Source organism: Bradysia coprophila (genome assembly GCF_014529535.1).
Source record: "Bradysia coprophila strain Holo2 chromosome X unlocalized genomic scaffold, BU_Bcop_v1 contig_39, whole genome shotgun sequence".
In the NCBI taxonomy this organism is placed as follows: Eukaryota; Metazoa; Arthropoda; class Insecta; order Diptera; family Sciaridae; genus Bradysia; species Bradysia coprophila.
The window spans coordinates 547332-568168 of NW_023503329.1; the positions used below are offsets into that span (position 1 = coordinate 547332).

At 39.5% G+C, this 20837-nt stretch overlaps 4 protein-coding genes across 5 annotated transcripts; 3 read left to right on the top strand and 1 right to left on the bottom strand.

Annotated features, from left to right (window-relative positions):
- Window positions 1-130: 130 nt before the first annotated feature.
- Window positions 131-2371, top strand: LOC119069691 (U3 small nucleolar RNA-interacting protein 2). 2 transcript variants are annotated; one of them, XM_037173818.1, is made up of 6 exons: window positions 131-325; window positions 393-980; window positions 1100-1293; window positions 1374-1571; window positions 1911-2047; window positions 2126-2371. In XM_037173818.1, exons 1-6 carry the CDS (start codon window positions 272-274, stop codon window positions 2356-2358), a joined length of 1404 nt encoding a protein of 467 aa, XP_037029713.1. In that variant the 5' UTR covers window positions 131-271; the 3' UTR covers window positions 2359-2371. The 2 variants fall into 2 exon arrangements, with proteins under 2 accessions (XP_037029713.1, XP_037029712.1); XM_037173817.1 differs by having other exon boundaries at window positions 154-325; window positions 2114-2371.
- A 4929-nt stretch (window positions 2372-7300) lies between these two features.
- LOC119069694 lies at window positions 7301-12684 on the top strand. The gene is made up of 3 exons (XM_037173823.1): window positions 7301-8388; window positions 8454-8617; window positions 12357-12684. Exons 1-3 carry the CDS (start codon window positions 7614-7616, stop codon window positions 12522-12524), a joined length of 1107 nt encoding a protein of 368 aa, XP_037029718.1. The 5' UTR covers window positions 7301-7613; the 3' UTR covers window positions 12525-12684.
- On the bottom strand, window positions 12497-15086 carry LOC119069693. The gene is made up of 6 exons (XM_037173822.1): window positions 14930-15086; window positions 14648-14844; window positions 13455-13674; window positions 13181-13394; window positions 12885-13118; window positions 12497-12817 (listed from the first exon to the last, which is right to left on the bottom strand). Exons 1-6 carry the CDS (start codon window positions 14991-14993, stop codon window positions 12592-12594), a joined length of 1155 nt encoding a protein of 384 aa, XP_037029717.1. The 5' UTR covers window positions 14994-15086; the 3' UTR covers window positions 12497-12591.
- A 2827-nt stretch (window positions 15087-17913) lies between these two features.
- LOC119069690 (mitochondrial-processing peptidase subunit beta-like) lies at window positions 17914-19942 on the top strand. Its single transcript, XM_037173816.1, has 4 exons — window positions 17914-18121; window positions 18307-19225; window positions 19293-19499; window positions 19574-19942. The coding sequence occupies exons 1-4, from the start codon at window positions 18053-18055 to the stop codon at window positions 19801-19803; spliced, it is 1425 nt and encodes a 474-aa protein (XP_037029711.1). The 5' UTR covers window positions 17914-18052; the 3' UTR covers window positions 19804-19942.
- Window positions 19943-20837: the final 895 nt, after the last annotated feature.

Sequence of the window (20837 nt, forward strand, 5' to 3'; positions counted from 1 at the left end):
GTGTCCACATACATGTTTATAATACGAAGCAAGTAGTTTAAAAAATGGTTTTGACTTTCGCGCGTTTATCATCAAATGCGACACAACTGAACGGACCTCTTCTGTTTCTGAATAACTTTTTGTGAGTGCATGTGTGTGTGTGTATGACAGAGAGCTGTCATCGAACTGTCTTCCCTTCACTGACTGAAAATAAAGTGTGGTGCTGCACATGTGCTGTTTAGAATAACAACAAAAGTTTTCTTCAAATTTACCAATTTCTCGGCATTCGAAAATGTCGTCGTCATTTTTTCTAAAAGGAAAACCGAAACCAAACAAAAAGCGAAAGGTAAACAACAATTTGACATCATTGTCGCCACTGAACCGGTGCATAATCAGTCGAAAATCTGTTACAGTTCCCCAACGACAAAAAACCGTCGTCCACTAAACAAATCGTAGAAAAATCCGCCAAAGAAGATGATAACGAAGAGATTCCCAGCGATGACGAGGAGGACATCGAACATTCCGAATCGGCACAAAATTTCCAATTCTCCGATGAGGAGGACAACGAAACGCCACAGGATAAGCGTCTGAAGTTGGCCAAAAAATATTTAGAGGAAATCGAAAAGGAAGAACGAAGCCGAGCTGATGACAAGGATGTGCGTCGCGGAATTACAAAACGTTTGGCCAACGAGTATTTGGACAGTGTGGGTAAATTGCGACGCACGGTGGCTGATGAATTGGCTGGCTTTGATGATAGTTGTGTGACGGTGCTTAAGCATAAACTACAAAAAGTTCCGATCACATGCGTGTGCTTGTCAGCGGATGGAAATTTTATGTTTAGTGGCAGCAAGTCGCAGTTCGTCGTTAAATGGAATGTGCAGGACTTGAAACCGGTAGGATTTTTTGATTGCCTGAAAGTGCCAAACACAACTGGTGAATCCAGTAAAAAGCACCGACCGCAAATATGGGCGATGGCTCTGTCGACAGATTTTAAATTTTTGGTAAGTTGAACGTCTCGTAAGTGGCTGTCTGCATTGCTGAAAGCTTTCGAGGCTTGGAATTTAGAGAAATCGTTTTTGGAGAGTTGCCACAATTAACAACGTCCATTTCTACACCACAGGCTGTAGCAGATATGAGTAAATCCATTCACATTTGGTGTCCGAAAGATCTAATCCACCTACATACGTTAACCGGTCATCGGGACACTGTGACTGCCTTAGTTTTTCGAAAAGACTCCCATCAACTGTTCTCTGCGAGCAATGATCGATCGGTGAAAATTTGGTCCGTCGATGAAATGGCATACATTGAGAGCCTGTAAGTACACAACCACCTCGATACATATGCAATTGGGGAGACGTGAAAGTAAATGAATAATGAAAACAAACCCTTCACAGGTTCGGTCATCAGTCACCTGTAACTGGCATTGATGCATCGATACGAGAGCGTGCTATCACATCCGGTGGCCGTGACTGTACGATCCGAATATGGAAAATCACCGAAGAATCACAGTTGATTTACAACGGCCACAAAGGTAGCATTGAAAATGTGAAACTAATCAACGAGGAACATTTTCTGTCATCAGGCGATGATGGGTGAGTGTTGGACCGTTTTGTTTATTTATTCCCATCGCGGCCCATTACTCGCTTGAATGAGAGAATTTTGGAAGAGTCAGCCTCTCTTCCAGTCGGAAATTATAGTGGTTCCGAAGGACCTCCCTTCCAATCGGAAGAAATTTCACTGGAATTGTAGTGCTTCCAACTGACCTCTCTTCCAGATGGAAGAAAATTCACGGTCAATGTAGATTCTTCTGATTGCATAGTTCACTGAAATTAGATGTTCGTTGCCTAGACTATGGTCCGCCTATAAACTGCTAGAATTTCTCCAGCGATTGTCGCATCAACTTACAAAACCTTTCCATTTTCCTCAATCAGATCTCTCTGCATTTGGAGTGGCATGAAAAAGAAACCGCTGTGCGTGAAAGAATTGGCTCACGGTAAAGCGGAAAACGGTGACGCCAATTGGATCAGCTCAATTGCGACCATGTTCAACACAGACGTCATTGCATCAGGTAAATGCCATAATAAAATTTACGGAATGCCGCTGGAAGGCAATTGCCATCACAAATAAAACTTAGCGTCCGTTGTAGGTTCGTGCGATGGTGTGATAAAACTGTGGAAATTGGGCGATCATTATCGGACCATAACGTTGCTGTTCGATGTGCCGGTCAAAGGTTTTGTAAATAGTTTGGCCTTCACAAGCAATGGCGAAAAGTTAATAGCCGCTGTCGGTCAGGAACATCGACTCGGTCGATGGTGGAGAATGAAAGAGGCGGCAAATCGAATTTTGGTTATTTCACTGAATAAAAAGGCAGTCGAGTGAATTGTTTTCCAAAGTTTTGGCTGTTTGTTTTTGTGTGTTGAACGGTAGCAGAAAAGATGAACCCAGTTTGATTCACAAGGGATGGGAGAGCCGCTTAAATTGAGAGAAATTTTTCAATTTGAGCCATGTACGGATGGACTATTTGGTTAGCGATGCATTTTGTATGGCTTGAAATATGCAGATGTTTCGCACTAAGTATACTTTTCGCATCACTAGGTCCCACCTTATGTGTGGATCCGGTTCCTTGTCTGACTGATTTTCTCATTCAATTTTTTCGATTGTTACAAAAATATCATAAAACTGTGTGCATCGATTCTCATGCCATCGTAACCCTAAATATTCGTAGCTTGTCAGTTGTGTGTATAAAATCCCGTAAGAACTGTCAAGTTACGAATTCTTAAAGTCACGAAAATACGAAAATCTGCACCCTGACTTATTTCCAGATAAGATGACCGGTCCGTTGTAGTCCATCTTCGTACTAAATCTGAGGAATTTAATTCCCCTCGAATGAAAAATTGTTTTTGGAAATCCGTGGAGAATTACTCAAGTTATCGTGTTATCAAGGAATGAACAAAGTGTGATAAACATTTCAGAGTGTTCATCATCCTTAAGACCCACGACTTTTAGTCAAGGCAACAATGACACAAAGTGTAAGACTAGGCTGATTAACGAACGAAAGCTGTCTTCATCAAAATTTTATTCTCAATCTAGAATTGTCCTGTCTTGAATCGTTATACAAGGCGGAATTTGAATAGGAAAACAATTTTTTATGCGAATGATTTAACAGGAACAGAATTGAGTCTCATTCTTAACCAGTCACATACGACTATTCATCTGTTATCGATAACGACGACAAAAATAATGGCAAGCTCTGGTTCTTTATATAGTAAAATGCATGTTACAAAAACTGAAGTACAAGATTTGAAATCAACTGATTAAAAAAAAAACTTTGATCGATGGAAGTAATAGACCCGATAATAATACTGGTAAAAAACTAGAAACTAGGGAAGGAATCTTATGAATCTCACTCGCTAAAATCAGCGATGAGCACCTAGATCTTCAACTTATTTTTTCCACATGCGCTCATTCGCATCTCTTTTTCCGGCATGCTCCTCAGACCTATGAAACGTGTTCCAGTTTCAGACAATTGGTTTGACTTTTTCACGTAAAATTTGGCCGGTAAGAGATCTGGTTCAAAATAAAAGTTGAGAAATTCGTTAATCAAGGCTTTAGTCACCATGTTAACTGACCTGTTAACTACGGCAACTAAACTATCGTTCGGAGATGTTAGTACCCCACTCGGCCCCGGATTATTAATTCCTTTGTTGGTTCTGAAATAATAATTTTACGATCGCAGAAGATATCTCGCTGTGAGTTCAAAAGAAGAAGTGCTATTCAGTGGCTGTGTACAAAAAATATTTCCATTTGTTGGCATTTTCTGACTCCCCTCAATCTTGTCTGGACATTTGGACGATTGCAATTTACAATACAAATTGATCTTTCGCAAGACAGCAATATTTTGCACTAGCCTTGACCTTACGCACTTTATCCATAAAATTTCGTTTCCATTTTTGTTAACAAATATTATGAAAAGAGACCTCTTTCAATCGATAAGTCCACCTAAAGTATTTTCTGGTTCTCAGTGCGGTCTGGCCGTAATAGTTATTTATGCAACTAGTTGCGAAAAGTGGTAGTTTTTGTCACAAGATGTGATGTCCACATTGTGTGACAAAAACTACAACTTTTCGCAACGTGTTGCATACAACGTTTTCTGCAACAAGCTGCGAAAAAGTATTTTATTCGAAGGCCGTTACACCACGTTCGATTTGATTTGTTTTAGGTTATTTGGGTGAGTGAACTCGGTGAAAACAGCTTCCCACTTCTCAAAATATTTTCACCATTTTTTCAAGTGATTTTAAGTCAAAATAATTTGTCTTTTTCGAAATCATTTTTATATCTGACTGCCCCAGCTGACGGACCCCGAAAAAACTACTTTTATGACCATATCTCCCTGTAATTTAGGATCATCGACCTCACATGGGACTCAAAATACGCATCTTGTCAACAGCAATTAACTTTGGACTTGCTTATTATATTTACGGAGTTCTGGCTGAGTATTCTCGTATAGATAATAAAATGTTTGAAACAACACGTGAAATAAAAAAAATTGTTTCAAATACTAGGGTGTGTCGATTTCAACATTTTTATTAACTGATTCCCGATTCCGACCTACTGCGGTGCACCTTCGCATTAGCAACAATAATCAGCATTTTTTTAGAACGCAAAATAAGCTTGCACCGCTACTTTTCTAAAAAATTTCGAGCTCAATGAGGTAGCTGTATTATGAGTCCAACACAAAAAATATCTAAAGAACCATTTTTGGGCCTTCCAACAGTGAAATCAAGAAATATTTTAATTTATCTATCGAAACTGTATGTTCGCGGTAGGTCGGAATCGGGAATAAGTTAATAAAAACATAGCTAACGCCGACCCGTACGAAACACCTATTCGTATCAAAAGCCTTTACTGTGAAACTCTTCATTTCTTTTACTTCATTCTCTACTGAATAGCTATTCGCCCTTTAAAATCACTTACATTATCTTTATTTGCCTTGTTAGCATATACAAATAAATTGCCGGAGGCAATATAGACAGCCCCGTACGAAGTCAACTTTCATAAATTCCTATTTAAACAGCTATATACCGCTATATTTAACTATATTTCACTATAAATAAACATTTCACAGATGAATATGCTATTATATAGCTCTATATGCCTGTATATAGCTCAATATAGGTGAATATACATATATATAGATGTCCATATATGGAATGCCTGAAACACCCCACACACATTATTTCCATGTTAACAGAAACACTCTAAGTATCATTTTTCCCAAGATATTTTCATTTTATTAAAATCCAATATGGCCACCGGCAGCCATTTTGTTAGGAGACCGGAAATTTTACCGACGCTTTACATTCGTTAATACCTTTCAAACAAAAAAAAAATCGTGAAATTCGGTCAAAATTTACTCGAGATATTGACAAAATACTCCACGCTCACTGTACGGCCGAGTAGTCAGATAAGAGCTCACTCCAAGAGACCTAGCTCACGCTCCGGAGAACATAATTTCAAAAACTTTTTTTCCCTGATTGGTACGGTCAATACCTAATAAAGCTAAAACAGACGAAATATGTTGAAATGTGGCCGACCTACAAGCAAAAACTGCTTGCCGCCCTGTGCCTGTTTCACACCAAGGGGTCTAACTCACGAGTCGGTCATCCGATTTCCATAAACTTTTTTTTCGTCGATCGGTATTGTAAATACCTTTCATTTGACGTATCACTTACAAGTGTAGCCTTTAAATGGCCAGAGATATCTTCAGAAAACGTTAAATCACTTATGGGGCCCCAGCTCGGTAGGGGTCGACCCAAAATCACTCATCTTCGAATTTAGCCTGTCTTTTGACATTACCAAACGGGAAAAAAAAGAATTTTCAAAATCGGATGCGTTTTACTCAAGTTATCGTGCAGACGGACAGACGGACAGACGGACATTTTTTTTTCACTGATTTGGCATCTCTAGACAACCACAATAGGTTTCCCCTTACTCAGGGAGTCCAATTCGACGTGTTACGGACGTATGCGTAAACGCATAAGACACCAGTACTTCGTACGGGTCCAAAAATCGGCACACCCTATCAAATACTAGGCGATACCCAAACTTGTGATACCCCAGCTAACACTTTTTTTTACTGAATGTTTGTATTGCTGGTCAACATCAACACATTTTTTACGATTTATCAATAAAAGCCCAAAGTGACCCAAAACCAAAGTCAAAATTTTTGTAACCGATGACTCGCTTACCTCTATGGGATAAATGGCTATTTATATGCCAAATATGCGGATATTTCGAAACATTACTCCCATTGCAGCTCATATACTATGATTCCAAACCAATTCCAAAAAGCCAGAATTTTTTTTTCTGTTTCGGTGTCGCTTTTAAATTATTCGCAATCACGATGGACAAACATTGTTTCGAAAAGAGCACACAGGCCATGCTCTATATATTTACACAACTATATACCATGGATGTGCATAGAAACGGTGCGTTTCCCATACATATATTGCAATCCTCTATGCAAACATAGTTTAAATCTGCTGCAAAAGCAATTTCATTTTCTTGTATATTGCATGCATTGCATAATAAGCGTAGTACGTATTTGGTAATGCTGGTTAGGGTGCTCAATTTGTCAATTTTTTTTTAAGTTTCTGAATGAGTACTTTTAGAGAGATATGGCTCTCGAAGTGAGACCAAGTCAGGCTGCTCGGCCGTATAAAACATAACCGATTTTCAAAAAAAAATTGCCCTGATTGGTATAATTCGTTCCGTTCACATTTCTTGGGAATTAATGTTCTCGAAAACACTTAGCGCCGAGCCCCCATACTCGAAAGCTTGTTCCGGAGCCACGAAAATTACACTTCTGAATACCTTTACCAAATTGTCTGCTGTGTACAGTTAAATTGCTCAACAATAAAGTCTTTCCGGTAAAATTCTTTGTACACTTTTCAAGACTGATCTGCCAGTAGAAATTGGTAATTTTGATCAAGAATCGGAAAAAAATCGAAAAATAAATTTCCAACAAACTTAAGCACCCTACTGTTGGTATATGTTATTGAGCGGATGGACATTGCAACACTCAGTGAAATGGCACACTGGACGGTGCTAAAGAAAACTGTACCACAACTGTTTCTTAAGCAACACATTCTGGGAAATTTTACACGATCCGTTACATTGCATCCGTACAATCCCATTCCGTACACATACCTAAAAATTGTTGTGGTTACATCGATGATTCGAGAAAAACAAACACTACGTACTGATCTTGATCGGAAACTGACTAAGTGTGATGCGGATCGGACCCATTTCGACGAAAATCTCTTCAGTGGTAATCTTAATGGCATGGTGCATGGTGCATCATCGCATTAATATGTAAAACAAGAGCACTATAATTCCAATTTCCACAAACATTTCGATCGCCGAAGCGTATAATTTGTAACTGTCGCATCACGCTCTGGAAGCGACAATAATTTTTCTCATAAATTTCAGATTACCAATGTTAATGTGCCAACAGGCAAGATGTTGGAGAATTTAAATTTGATTTTCTTAGTGACAACAAAATCGTCAAGCGCGTATGTGTTCGTTGGTAGCACCTTTGAGAAGATCTTGAAACAATTTTTTTTTTCTTTGAAATGTTTCCGATTCTGTTACTAATAAATGTCGTGCTGTGCGAAGCTGAATGGATAAAAATCTCACAGATTCCAACCAGTGAATTTCAAATGTACACCACTCCATCAACAGTCAATGCTGCCGAGATAGTCAACAGCAATGCGCCCATAAAATATGAAGATTTGGAGCACATTATCGGACCGGGATTCGAAGATGAATTGGAGAAATTCTATCAACGGCACAAATCGGAAGTGGAACGAAAAAGGCCTGACGATAGACCGAAGAACAAAGGCACAGCGACGCGACCAGCTGCTTACGAAGACGATCCGTGGAGTGTGTATGATAATCCGGTACATATCAGTGTGATAAATGAACCGATCAATGTTGCCGATGTCAGTGACACAGAACAAGACGAAAAGACAATGCTGAACGATAAACATCGGTATGAGGAATACGACGAAACTGACCGTGTGAGTGGTGGTTCATCGAATGAAAATCACGAACGCGTGACGATGAGACCGGTTACAAATCGATACGAAGAATATGACGAAACTGATCATGTGAGTGGTTCGTCGAATGAAAATTATGAAAATGTTACCAGGAAACGTGGTACACCTGCGAAAGTGGTTCAAGTGAAATTTGTTAAAGCGACACCGACGGTGGAACCGTTCAGCTTCGGCGGCTTTATCAAATTCTTGAGAGACATCCAATCGACGTTTGTGTCCAAAACAGCGAGAAGCATTAAGGACAAAATTCGAACGCTAGAACAGTTTCGCGATGATATTTTAATCAACATCCGTACGTCGCGAGTGATGTCTTATTTTGCTTACGAAAAGAGTCGTTTTCACCATTTCAAATTCCAGATGACCGCATACAGAATTTATGGTCAGCAACACCAGTCATACGCAGCAAACGTGGAATAATTGATGGTCACCACGGCGGAGGTATGGAGTTTCCATCGTCCGAGGGAGCTTTGATGACAATTTCGTTTCTAACATTTGCTGTTTTCCTAATCAAATTGGTTTTGGTAAGCGAAGTTCTGCCACTAGTGAGACACGTATTCCTGAACTACTTCTTGCTGAGTACTTTCTCTGTCCCATGAACCAGGAATGTCTTTTACGGCTTAACATGATGCTAGACACATTGTTAATGGCATCATCGTTCTCCCTCATTTTTCGTCTTGCGTTGCCGAGAACAAACATAAAAATAGTTTGAGTGCATTACCTTCTGACGAAGCTTATCTTTTGTGGATCTGCTATCTATCAAAGTTTATCAATTTCTCCGCTATCTGAATTACTTAGCAGAGTCGTGTTAGCATTTACAATGAGATTTTTATGGGCATGCTGACATGTAAATAATGTGGTATCCTGGTAGCCTAGTAACCTATTTTAAATTGAGAATAACGGGAAATTGAACCTTTGCTGAATTCAGTTTTGTGTCTTTTGGTTACCAGGAAATTTTGACTCGATTACCGGGAAGAAATGGTTACAGCCATGTTCTGCATGTTAATACGATTCGCGTTGACATTCGGACTTACTGTGTCTACGATCACGCGTAGAGCTAGACTGATGAAACATACGAGAAAAATTCCGAAAGTTATGTCCATGGCATGAATAGTATATTACTGTCTTGCTGGGACATTTTTTGTTGAGGGGTGTGGGAAGGTTGTATTTTGAGTCGAAGGCGAGGAATAAATCCCACACGGCAAAAAATTTACCAGCAAGACAATATTTGTGACCAGAAAATTAGAAAAGCAAGACAGTAATGACGCATTTTCTGGCCGCAAGACAACAAAATACTATTCCATGTCAGAGGTCATGTTTCAAAAATTTTCAATGTCCCCAATACGAATCAGAGCACCTCGCAGAGCACTTTCACGGATCTATAAATCGTCATTGCTTTTCCATCAAACAAAGCGACTTTTAACTGCAACTGGAATATGTGGAAATAGCTGTCCACGACAACAAGCAACGAAATGATATTTTCCTTAGACCAGACCAATACTACCGCGATTGAACAAAACAAAACAGAAGAACAAGAAAAAAGGAGAAAACTTTCGACTCGTTCAGTAAAGGTCGTTCAACTGAACCAGCTGCTTGAACTTATTTTTAGTTGGCAATGTGTTGCTACATTTCCTGTTACAGTTCAATGAAACTAGAAGGGTGCACTGTGTTAGCATTTCTATAACATACCGCAGCATAATATGTCAATCGATGTATGAAAATGGGGTGGTTAGCCAATAGGGTGGGTCGTATTTTCATTTTGTTTTTATTTTAAAAGGCCTGGCCCCAGGCTGTACTCAGAATTGACCAAGGAATCCGAAACAGCAAAATTTTTTTTTTTTAAATTCATTTTTCCCTTGCCTTAGGCTGATTTTTGATTTTTGGGGTAGTAGCATGAAATTGCACACAATGTTGACAGATATCTCGGGGAGTTGGGAACAGAAGACATTGCTGCTAACTGTAGTGAATAGCTGAGGAGTCCAGCTATGAAATACCATAAGAACGTTGTTGTTCTTCGCCTTCACTCGGGCATGGTAACTCTGTCAGTGTTCCCAACTAAGACTTTTCAACCAAAAATTTCAACTGTATTTGCAAATAAAATCGACAAATCACGACATAATACATCGTGTGAGGTATGTCTGAACAGGTAATCTCATAGAGAATCCATTGCAGAGACGTTTTTTGAAAACAAGTTGAAAAACTCACAGGAGCTTTGTTTTTGAAGCCCAAAGTTGGCAATTTTTTGTTAGAATGAAAAAGTTAAATGAACAAAAAAGGTTCTAATCTGGTGAAATTGATAGTTTTATTCACCTAAATAACAATTTTCTGAGCAAATAAACGTAAATTCGTCGATTTTTGTTCATTTGACTTTTTCATTCTACCAAAAAAATTGCCAACTTTTCGCTTCAAAAACAAAGCTCCTGTGAGTTTTTTCAACTTGTTATCAAAGAACTTCTCTGCAATGGATTCTCTATGAGATTACCTGTTCAGACATACCTCACACGATGTATTATGTCGTGGTTTGTCGATTTTATTTGCAAATACAGTTGAAATTTTTGGTTGAAAAGTCTTAGTTGGGAACACTGACAGAGTTCCCTGCCCGAGTGAAGGCGAAGAACAACAACGTTCTTATGGTATTTCACAGCTGGACTCCTCAGCTATTCACTACAGTTAGCAGCAATGTCTTCTGTTCCCAACTGCCCGAGATATCTGTCAACATTGTGAGCAATTTCATGCTACTACCCCAAAAATCAAAAATCAGCCTAGAGGCAAGGGAAAAATGAATTTAAAATTTATTAGACCCGTACGAAGTACTGGGGTCTTATGGGTTTACGCATACGTTTGTAACACGTCGAATTGGACTCCCTGAGTAAGGGGAAACCTATTGTGGTTGTCTAGAGATGCCAAATCCGCGAAAAAAAAAATGTCCGTCTGTCCGTCTGTCCGTCTGTCTGCACGATAACTTGAGTAAAACGCATCCGATTTTGAAAATTCTTTTTTTTCCCGTTTGGTAATGTCAAAAGACAGGCTAAGTTCGAAGATGAGTGATTTTGGATCGACCCCTCCCGAGCTGTGGCCCAATAAGTGCTTTACGGTTTTTCGAAGATATCTCCGGACATTTAAACGTTAAACTTGTAAGTGATACGTCAAATAAAAGGTATTTACAATACCGATCGACAAAAAAAAAGTTTATGGAAATCGGATGACCGACTCGTGAGTTAGACCCCTTGGTGTGGAACAGACACAGGGCGGCAAGCAGTTTTTGCTTGTAGGTCGGCCACATTTGAACATATTTCGTCTGTTTTAGCTTTATTAGATAGGTATTGACCGTACCAATCAGGGAAATTTTTTTTTATGAAATTATTATCTCCGGAGCGTGAGCTAGGTCTCTTGGAGTGAGCTCTTATCTGGCTACTCGGAAGTACAGTGAACGTGGTGTATTTTGACAATATCTCGAGTAAATTTTGACCGAATTTCATGAATTTTTTTTTGTTTGAAAAGTATTAACGAATGTAAAGCGTCGGTACTATTTTCGGTTTCCTAACAAAATGGCTGCCGGCGGCCATATTGGATTTTATTAAAAGTGATATAAAGTGGGAAAAATGATACTTAGAGAGTTTCTGTTAACATGGAAATAATTTGTTATGTGTGTGGGGTTTCAGGGATTCCATATACGGACATCTATATATACCTATATACAGCTATATTGAGCTATATACAGGCATATAGAGCTATATAATAGCATATATTTATCTGTGAAATGTTTATTTATAGTGAAATATAGTTAAATATAGCGGTATATAGCTGTTTAAATAGGAATTTATGAAATTTGACTTCGTACGGGGCTGTCTATATTGCCTCCGGCAATTTAATTGTATATGATAACAAGGCAAAGAGTGGATAATGTAAGTGATTTAAAAGGAAGAATAGTTTTTCAGCAGAGAAGAAAATGAAGTAAGAGAAATGAAGAGTTTCACATTAAAGACTTTTGATACGAATAGGTGTTTCGTACGGGTCGGCGTTAGCTATGTTTTTTTTTGCTGTTTCGGATTCCTTGGTCAATGCTGAGTATAGCCTGGGGCCAGGCCCTTTAAAATAAAAACAAAATGAAAATACGACCCACCCTATTAGCCAACAACATATTTTACCTTAGGCTTCTCTCATATCCCCCTAATTTTCTTTCCCGTTTCTATCGATTAGATTTTCTAACGTCACGACCAGTTTAATTAAAAGGAACAACAATTTTCCAACCAAATCTTTCAGCAAGTCATCAACACCATCAAAAGCAAACATTACTCGATGGACAAAATCAATGGCGCTATGTCGGCTGTTAAAATCAATCGCAATGCCAGATCGTTATCCATGACGCCTGACGATTTGAACGGGATGACGAATATCCTGCGTGCAATTGACAATGTAACAAGAATGTGAATTTTGTCGAATTTGTTTATTGGATTCCAAAAATAAAACTGCTGAAGACTGTGATTCCCGCATGCAATCATTTTTTGGGTGTCGGTGTCTTGGACGGTAGTTGCAGCACTAATTTGTTTGACGTATTTCTGTACTTCACTGCGATGCTGGTGCATATTTTCAGAATGTCCACTTTCGATGACTCCAACGCCTGCATCATTTCATCCATGCTGACTTCCTTCAAATCGGATATGAAGAACGATAGGACGATTATGTAGCTGGATACTTTGTGTACGGTGTACTTGGATTTGCCGCTGGAAGAGCAAAACAAAAGCGAATTAAGCATCTCAATCGACCGGTGGTGTTGCCAAAGAAATTTACAGTTTCTGGTCATGTGGACTGACGAATTTCGATCGGATGTCAGCCTCGACTTTCGTTGTCACAAACGAAAAATCTTCCCGCTTCATGTTGTTCCGCTTTTTGATGCCAGACAGGAAATTGATCAGGGCGTCCAGGTAGATGCAAACTTTTACTTTCGTCAAATTTTGACTGGAATCCGGTTCTTTGGATCTCTTTATCGCATTCAGAGCTTCGATGATGAATGGAATTTTAAAGCTGCAATTTCAACAGGTTACTTATTGCACAAAGAATTTCGCATATCGACGAAGAAATCTCACTCTTCTGTAAAATCCTCGATATTCAAAACTGCTAGCGCCTCCTCGTCCATCCGGCTCAACAGTGACATGTCGATCAAGTCATCAAGTTGATAAATTTCGCTAATTTTCGTCGCCATTTTGTTAACTTTAGGTAACCGCGATTCCAGGAACAGTTCACCCATCATTCTCTTCTTGTCGAATTCGTCTTCCACCTCGGGTTCCTTATTTTGATGTTCTGCAAGCAAAACTCGGTCATCAATTTATCTAAAAAATTTGAAATTTTCGCCGTCCGTACCAGCTAACGTCGCCTCCAACTGATCTTTCACCAAATCGGGATTGTAATTGTTTTTCGCCTTTTGGCCAAACATCCGTTTCGCTCGTTTACTACCAAACGTATCCAGCGACATCTTCTGTATGTCTTCCAAATTGCGACCAGTTATTTGACCCGTTGACGCGGTATACCGATCAAAGTGCTGACTCAGCATTGTGCACTGATTCACTTCGATCAGTCGAACCTGTGAACGAGCAAATTTAATCAGAATTCTTGTCTCTGATCTTCGGTTTTTATGTTGTAACGACAGGCATGACAATGGTAATAAACATTTTTGGATTTGATTTGGGTCATACGAAAACGATTTGCAAATTTTACGCATAGTTTAATGCAACGGTCGGATGATTTTTCTTTTTGCGAAGACATTTGGTATGAGTTTGTATTATGCATAGGAAGGAAGTCGTTGGTAACTTTAACACCCCGATTCGAACCAGAACACATTGATTCACTAGAGCTCTTTCAAAGTCAAAGTTTTCAGGGCAAGAAGTGTTGGAAGAAGTAAGCTTGGACTTTGGTAACGCACCCTTGCATTAGTTTTACTCCTCTGAAATTTTGTTGGACAGTAGCAATGAAAATCAATATTTGAATCTGAAACTCTAAAACTTCATCGGAGACTGTCCCACAACAAAAAGTTCACCCATAAAGTATGGGAATGGACCGCCCTTGGATCATTAAGAAGGTTGATAATGGTAAGTTTTTCAAGAACCAAGGGGCAGAGTGCTGGAGAGACGACTTTAAGCTTCCATAAACGAAGGCATCAGTCGACGGATTACGGTCATGCATTAGAGCCTGGCCCATGATTTCTAATGGTAAAGAAGAAGAATCATAACGGTTAGACCTAGACATCAATGAATGTTGATGCGGAGCTATGCTCATTTGACCGAAGGAAAATTTGAAAGAGACCAACAGTCGCTCGCAGAATCGAAATTTCAACAAAATCTGGACTTCTAATACTTCTAAGGTAGTAAAACTGTTGAGGTCTTCAACTGACCGACAGTTTTCTGTAATAAATCAAGGTTCAACCGATCAAGCACTACGACGAAGTAAAGGTTCATTGCCTTGTGACTATTCGATCAATTACACTGTCCTATGGCTAGATGACTGACTCCCCGATCGAACAGTAATATGAGTCGGATATGTAAGCTCATTTCCCTTACCTTATTCGTCGTTTTATTTCTGATTGCAATAAATGTCCGTTGCAAGTCCGTTGCGAAACCGTGATCTATTTTCCCAAAATAGACATTAGCATCCGTCGTAGCGAGTGCCAGGCGGGAACCGTCGTCCATATTTTCTGCATAGCGACAATTAAAACTTTTGGCTCCCTCCGGAAGAATATCGCCGTGTTCGAAGTAAGCTACAAATTTCGATAGAGAAAATGTCACAACAACATCCACACACACGATAACAATAACCATTTGTTGCGTGACAAAATGCCTTACCGATTGTCGGATTATTTGTGCCCGAACTCAACGGAATGACTTCTTTGATTTTACACGTTGCCATCGCAGTTTTTTCCCAATATTTTGAAAATGAAACTAAGATATCAACACACTCCTCCACCGAACGGTTTTGAGGTTAAACATTATCATTCATAAAGCTTGACAGATGAGATGATGGTGTATGTAGTGTAGTGTGTAGAGTAAAACGTGCTCACACATACACTCGCATGAAAAGTATGTTCCCATTATTCAGTCTGCATGGTCTGCATTGTCTTCATTAGTAAAGTTGTTATAATCCACCATATCTCCAATGAAAGTAAATAGATAGGTATGGCCAAACGTTCAAATTTGTTCTAGCCGGAGCACATACGGATTTGCATGGCGCCACCTCAAACGAACTCATTTCTAGTGCAAATTTCCACTAGAAATGAGTTCGTTTGAGGTGGCGCCATGCAAATCCGTATGTGCTCCGACTTGTATGGACTGGCCATACCTATTTATCTACTTTCATTGCATATCTCAGAGTTAGCTCGGCAGAAATGGTCAGACTTTTGTATACAAGGAAGAATTTGTGCTTGTTTGTTTTCGAAATTTTTCAGTGTATTCCTACAGTTGTATGTGCGACTTTAAGCTCCTTTTTCATCGCACGAACAGCACTGAAACACATTGCCCTTTTTAGATCCTACCATAGCGGACGATTAAGTGTCCACTCCACTCAACAAAAAGTACTCCGTGAGAGAGCGAACTGTCAAATAAACAAAGACAAAATTGAAAAAATTCAATTTTGTCTCTCACGAAGAACTTTTTTGGTAAGAGGAAACTAAGAATTAATACTTCCGAATCGGATCTCAATCACTTGCTGTTACAATTTAGACTGAAGACTGAACATCGTTAGCTTACTTGTTAATTCGTCCATCGCATTTTTGAGTGCAATATTCATTGGTCCAAACTCATCAGATAATCCAGAATTAAAATGTCACGAGCCATTTGTACGGCATTGCGAACCCAATCTCATTCAACTCGGGTAAATGAAATTTGAAATTTTTTTTATTCCCTCTCTGAACAAATGACTATTCACATCAGATCAATGTTTCCGGCGACGAGAGTTAGAATTTTCTATTTTTCCCCGAGGTGAACATATGATGTTTCACTCGTGAGAGGTGAGATTAACGGTTTTTATCTGCGAACCAAACACATTAATTTCCAAAATTATTTGTTAAGAGAAAAAACTCTTGTTCACCCCATTAGGGAAGTAACCAAGGTTCTGAAAGAACCGGTTCTGACATCAAAACATCTCTGTGGCGTCAACTGGGTTTGTGAAAATTTATATGTCGAATTCAAATTGACAAAAAAAAATTGTCTTCAAGTTAACTTTTCCAAGGTGGAGGTAATGCCATTCAGACTCGGCCTAGCATAATACTTCGATGCTAATGACAGCTATGATTTACTTGTATCTCACAAAATGATGTGCCTACCACAAAACAGATGGCTCAGGTTTCAACGCAATTTCTTGATTTTAAAGAAAGGGGAGATACGGAGTTTATAGCGAACTTTCGTGCCACTGCACATCTGATTCGGTTATAATAAGAGCACACTCTGATTATGAATGTATGAAGGTCGCGCTATAATTTTAAAAATGTGGATAACGAAAACAGACAAACTGGACTACCGTTGCCGATTTATCTCGCCTAATGTCGCATTTCTTGTTCGATATCCACCTTCTATCAGTATATAACTTCCTTGGCGTTTAATTTTTTTGGCGTTTTTATTTACTTAGCAAATAACGGGAAATCTGCTTAGCTCAAACTCAATCTGTAAGGCAAATGGCCATGTTTGATTGGTCTGTTTATTTTCGGCACTTGCCTTATGGCAAAAATCAAAAATGTTACACTTGAATTGCCGTCAAAGATAGCGTCAACAAAACTTCATCTTACTGCATTTGAGCGGAGAAAGTAAGGTTATTTTCTGTAAATTTCATTCACAAAATCAGTTGAGCGGTCACTTTCGCATAGGCAAAATTGTTTTTAATTTTGCCAACATATCTTTCCAACGACTTTCCAATAGATTGTTGAATTGTTCGCGTCACTCTCGCAAAAATCAGCGATAGATCTGCCGATTCCAGAGAGTTTCTAATATAACGACTGGGTCGTTTCGACGGAGAGTTGCTAATGCTCAAAACAAACGAGGCATTGAAAACGTGTTTTGGTCCTAGTTTTCATTGACAGATGCAGCAATCGCGATTTTGAATAGAAAAAGTTCTAACTTCATTTGACAGTTTCGAAAATTTCGTCATGAAAAATAGGACCAAAACACGTTTTCAATGCCTCGTTTGTTTTGAGCATTTCATTGACAGATGCAGCAATCGCGATTTTGAATAGAAAAAGTTCTAACTTCATTTGACAGTTTCGAAAATTTCGTCTTGAAAAATAGGACCAAAACACGTTTTCAATGCCTCGTTTGTTTTGAGCATAATATAACGACTGGGTCGTTTCGACGGATAGAGGGAATATGTCGAATGATTTTGAAATTGGTTGAGAGAAAATGTAATGAATTCTCTCTCAAAAACCCACCTGTCATTCGACATTTTCCCTCTATCCGTCGAAACGACCCAGTCGTCATATTAGCATCTCTCTGGCCGATTCGATGTAAATTTTGTGTTGTAGCGCAAGTTCAGCATTTCGGTATGATTTATTATTGAAAAATGTAAAAATCTCGCGTCTATTCAGCACTGGAAACCTTGCATACGTCTTTGTGTAAAAACACAGTAACCAATGAAAGTATAAACCAGGTATGGTCTGTTCACCTCCCATGAGAGGTTTATATGATTTCGCTATGTCCTCCGCTCTATATTTAGTTTGACATTCGACCATACATTGTGTTGACGTTCATTGACAGTAACAACTACTTACACATAATCGAAAAGGCGACAAAGATTTGTGCTAACATTTGAAATCGTTAATTTTTATGTGAACAGTTACTGAATCAAACGAACACACTCTTTGTCACTACACACCACAAAGGCAACAACTTCAGAGTGTACATTTTTTTCTAACATCATCGAATATTGAGAGTCAATCGTCTTGGGAGAAAAATATCTGATTGCAGCAGAAATTTCACCGAGAAATGGCATTCAGATTAGTGAAATTGTCGACAAATTTGCGATCATTGTCTAAGGGAACCAATGTAATCCAAGTGAGTGCTAAATAATTTACGGAAATCATTCTTTTTATACGAAAAATCATGTGTTTTTGTGCAATGTCAATCGACGAAATTACGTAATTTAAAGTCAGAATTTCTGTTCCGAATTCCCAATTGTTGAAACATTTTTTTGTTCATTTCATCTGTCACTGAACTAATTGCTGTGCATTATCTTACAGCGTTTCAAGTCGTCCCATGCCGCCGATTTCAAGGCTGCCTTAGTCAATGTTCCAGCAACTCAATGTACTGCGTTAGACAACGGTTTACGAGTGGCTTCAGAAGATTCGGGAGCACAAACGGCTACTGTTGGTCTTTGGATTGATGCCGGCTCAAGGTATGAGGATGCCTCAAACAATGGTGTTGCCCATTTCTTGGAACATATGGCATTTAAAGGAACAGCGAAACGCTCCCAAACCGACTTGGAATTGGAAGTGGAAAATATGGGCGCACATCTGAACGCTTACACTTCACGGGAACAGACAGTGTTTTACGCAAAGTGTTTGTCCAAGGATGTTCCGAAAGCGGTCGAGATCCTAGCCGACATCATTCAAAACTCGAAGCTCGGCGAGTCCGAAATCGAACGCGAACGCGGTGTCATTCTACGCGAAATGCAAGAGGTGGAAAGCAATTTGCAAGAAGTTGTATTCGATCACCTGCATGCTACCGCTTTCCAAGGTACCCCATTGGGCCAGACCATTCTTGGACCGTCAGCGAATATCAAATCCATCGGCAGATCCGATCTACAAAATTACATCAGCACCCACTACAAGGCAGCTCGTATTGTGTTGGCCGCTGCTGGTGGTGTCAATCACAATGAATTGGTTGGATTGGCCAAGAAGGAATTGGGCAAATTGGACAACACATTCGATGGTCAAAGTCCAGCATTGACTCCATGCCGATTCACCGGTGGTGAAGTTATTGTCCGCGATGACTCGATACCCTTGGCTCATATTGCTATCGCTGTCGAAGGTTGTGGCTGGACCAATCAAGACAATGTTCCGTTGATGGTTGCCAATACGTTGATTGGAGCTTGGGATCGATCACAAGGTGGTGGCGTCAATAACGCATCCAATTTGGCCAGTGCTAGTGCTGAACAAGGTAAGCCTGTCTATTGATCCAGCTGTCGTCTGGCACAACACAGCATTATACTTTAATTCCGTTTCAGGGCTATGCCACAGTTACCAATCCTTCAATACATGCTACAAAGACACCGGCTTGTGGGGCATTTACTATGTCTGCGATCCGATGAAGTGTGCCGATATGTTGGCCAGCGTTCAAAACGAATGGATGCGCATATGTACGATGGCGACTGAAAATGAAGTCGAAAGAGCCAAGAATTTGTTGAAGACCAACCTCCTGTTGCAGTTGGACGGTAGGTTCTTTCTTAATCAGCTTCACATTCAATTTCAATAACACCCTCTCCTTTCCGTCTCTGTTACCGAACAGGTACAACCCCAATCTGCGAAGACATTGGCCGCCAACAGTTGTGCTACAACCGAAGAATTCCATTGCACGAATTAGAACGACGAATCAATAGCGTCACGGCGCAAAATATTCGTGACGTTGGAATGAAATACATTTATGACCGTTGTCCAGCCGTAGCCGCTGTTGGTCCAGTTGAAAATCTTCCGGATTACAACAGAATCCGTGCATCCATGTTCTGGTATCGACTGTAATTTCGATGCACTTGTCAAATACAAAATACAAAACAAAACAAAAAAAAATTAAAAATTCTTGAACCGAAATAAATTCATAAAAATGTCAATGGGACGTTAGATAAATTATTGAAATAAAACCAAACAAAACGAAAACAAATGAATTGGGAAATTTCGATGTCTTGGTCCACGACACTCAACTGCACCGTCGTCATTTTTAAAAACAGGTGTCTCATTCGACATAACTTATCGTTCGAATACCGTTAATTCACTGTTTTGCCGACAAGAAAATAGAGATCGTACGAGTGAAACGCAGTGGGTGATTCGATTTCAAGCAGTCCCTTCTAAAAACTGGAAGTACTGATAGTCCGACATTCTGTACAGATTTTCGGGAAATAACTCTCAGATGGTCACTTATGACATACTACAGAGCGGTTATAAGACGTTGCTTCTTAAATGCAAGAATAAGCAACAAAGTGAATGTAGCAGACAAGCTACGGTAAGTATTCTCTTTTTTAGCCCCGTACGAAGTACGAAGGGGCTTATAGGATTACGATGCCGTGTGTAATTGATGGAATTCGAAGCAGACGGTAAGGGCAAAGTGTTTGCCTATGTTCATAGATAACGAATCCGCAATAAAAATTTTGTCCGTCCGTCTGTCCGTCTGTCCGTCCGTCTGTCACGTCGATATCTTGAGTAAATCAAATCCGATTTCAAATTTTTTTTTTTCCTGAAAGATAGTCAAAATAGTGAGGCTAAGTTCGAAGATGGGCGATTTTGGGTCGACCCTTCCGGAGCTGGGGCCCAATAAATGCCTAACTGTTTTTCGACGATATCTCCAGACATTTAAGCACTACACTTGTAAGTGATACGTCAAATGAAAGGTATTTACAATACCGATCGACAAAAAAAAAGTTTATGAAAATTGGATGACCGACTCGTGAGTTAGACCCCTTGGTGTGAACTAGGTACAGGGCGGCAAGCCGTTTTTGCTTGTAGGCTGGCCAAATTTGAACGTATTTAGATGGATTTTGCTTTATTAGATAGGTATTGAC